Consider the following 1,615-nt stretch of genomic DNA (forward strand, 5'->3'; position numbering starts at 1 on the left):
CCCGCGCCTTCACCGCCCCCGGTACTCCCAGCACGGAGCCAAAAAAAAAACTCCAAAACTTCCAAAAAGAAGCTGCCCCGCGGCGGCAAAAGGGGGGAACCCAACGGCAGCCACCGACCCCCCCCCCGCCCCCCCCCGGTCCCTTCCCCTCCCTTTTCCCTTCCCTTCCCTTCCCTTCCCGGTACCGACGCTCCTCGCCCGCCGGGCGGCACGACGCCCCGCCGCCTTCCCGAGCCCCCGGCGGTAGCGGAGAGGAGCGGAGAGGAGCGGAGGAGGAGCGGAGCAGCCGGGGCAGAGGCAGCAGCAGCAGCAGCAGCAGGAGCAGCGACAGGCAGCAGAAGTTTTGGAAAACCCTCGGTACTTACCTGGCGGGGCGCGTCCCGGGGAGTCCCGCGCCGGGGGGTGCGAACCATCAGCCAGCGGATTTTTGGGGAGGTTTTGGCGGGGTTTGGTTTTTGTTTGGGTTGTTTTGTTGTTGGGGTTTTTTTTGTTTGTTTGTTTGTTTTATGCATGGTCTTGTTTGGTTGGTTTGTTTTTTTTTTTTTTAAAGAAAGCCCCCCCCAAAAAAAAGCAAAGCGTCCCTTCCTCCAGGTATGTATATAAGTTACTGTACTGTGTGGGAGGGTCACGATCTCACTAGGTGCAGAAGATTCCCCGGGATTAACCCCTCCTCTCCCTTCCCCTTCTGCAACTTGTTGAGGATTTTATACACACACACACACACACACACACACACGGGAGAGCAAGGAGAAAGCGAGCTCCGCGGAGTCCGGCTGCCCCTCGACGCCGTTGTGATTGGATGGTCTTTTCATGGAAGAGGGGACGTCTCAAGTCGAAGTCACGATTTCTCCTCAGTTTGGAACCATCTGTGACTGGAGCCATGACGCAGCCAGAGCACATTACTCACTTTTACAGTCACGACTTGGAAATCCGTGCAGTTTCCAACCAAAATTACACCGCCACCATTGAATTATTTAATAGGATCCAGTTAAGGGTAATCTTATGCATTGTGCCAAGAGAGGCAACGATCTAGGAGGGGAGGGCTGGCAAGGCGAGGGAGGGGGCGAGGAAGGAGGGCATTTCTTGTTTCTAATGACTGTTTTATAGAGATATATTAAGAGTTGCGATGATTGGCTACACGTGTTGTAAGGGGATTTTTTTTTTTTTTCTCCCCCCCCCCCCTCTCCTTTAAAAAAAAAAAAAAAAAAAACCAACACAAAACCAAACAAACAAAACTAGATATCGGGTCCGCTTGTAAATACGACCACGCAAGCTCGGGGAAGGGACGGTTTAGCCATTAAGGGCAGCCGTGGGTGGAGTACCGTGCTGCGAATTCAGGCGCCGGGGTTTGATTTAATTGCGAGCTAAACGAGGTCTTTTGTATGCCTTAGATTAGAGCCATCGCATGCGGGCTTGGCCAGGAGGTGCTCTCAACATCCAAACCCCCCCCTCCTTCCTCAACCCAACCCAACCCTCCCCTCCCAGCCCGGTGTTGCTGTGCTAGACCCTGATGCTCATGGCTGCATCGTGCCATTGTCTGCAGGATCCGCAATTCTTGCTTGGGCTTTGTGTGGTAGGTGCACCATTTTCTAAGCTTGCTTTTTTTTTTTTTTTT

The 1,615-nt window shown here is 53.4% G+C and overlaps 1 protein-coding gene across 1 annotated transcript in view; it reads right to left on the reverse strand.

Moving 5' to 3' along the window:
* LOC106885192 (putative uncharacterized protein encoded by LINC00472) overlaps positions 1–1,127 on the reverse strand; it is a 98,705-nt gene extending 97,578 nt beyond the window's left edge. Inside the window, exon 1 of the mRNA XM_014937165.1 lies at positions 366–1,127. Coding sequence (XP_014792651.1) covers positions 366–512 — 147 coding nt within the window. The 5' untranslated portion in view covers positions 513–1,127. The remainder of the gene's footprint in view (positions 1–365) is intronic.
* Positions 1,128–1,615: the final 488 nt, after the last annotated feature.

The sequence above is a fragment of the Calidris pugnax genome, unplaced genomic scaffold (genome assembly GCF_001431845.1).
Source record: "Calidris pugnax isolate Ruff unplaced genomic scaffold, ASM143184v1 scaffold3, whole genome shotgun sequence".
Taxonomy (NCBI): Eukaryota; Metazoa; Chordata; class Aves; order Charadriiformes; family Scolopacidae; genus Calidris; species Calidris pugnax.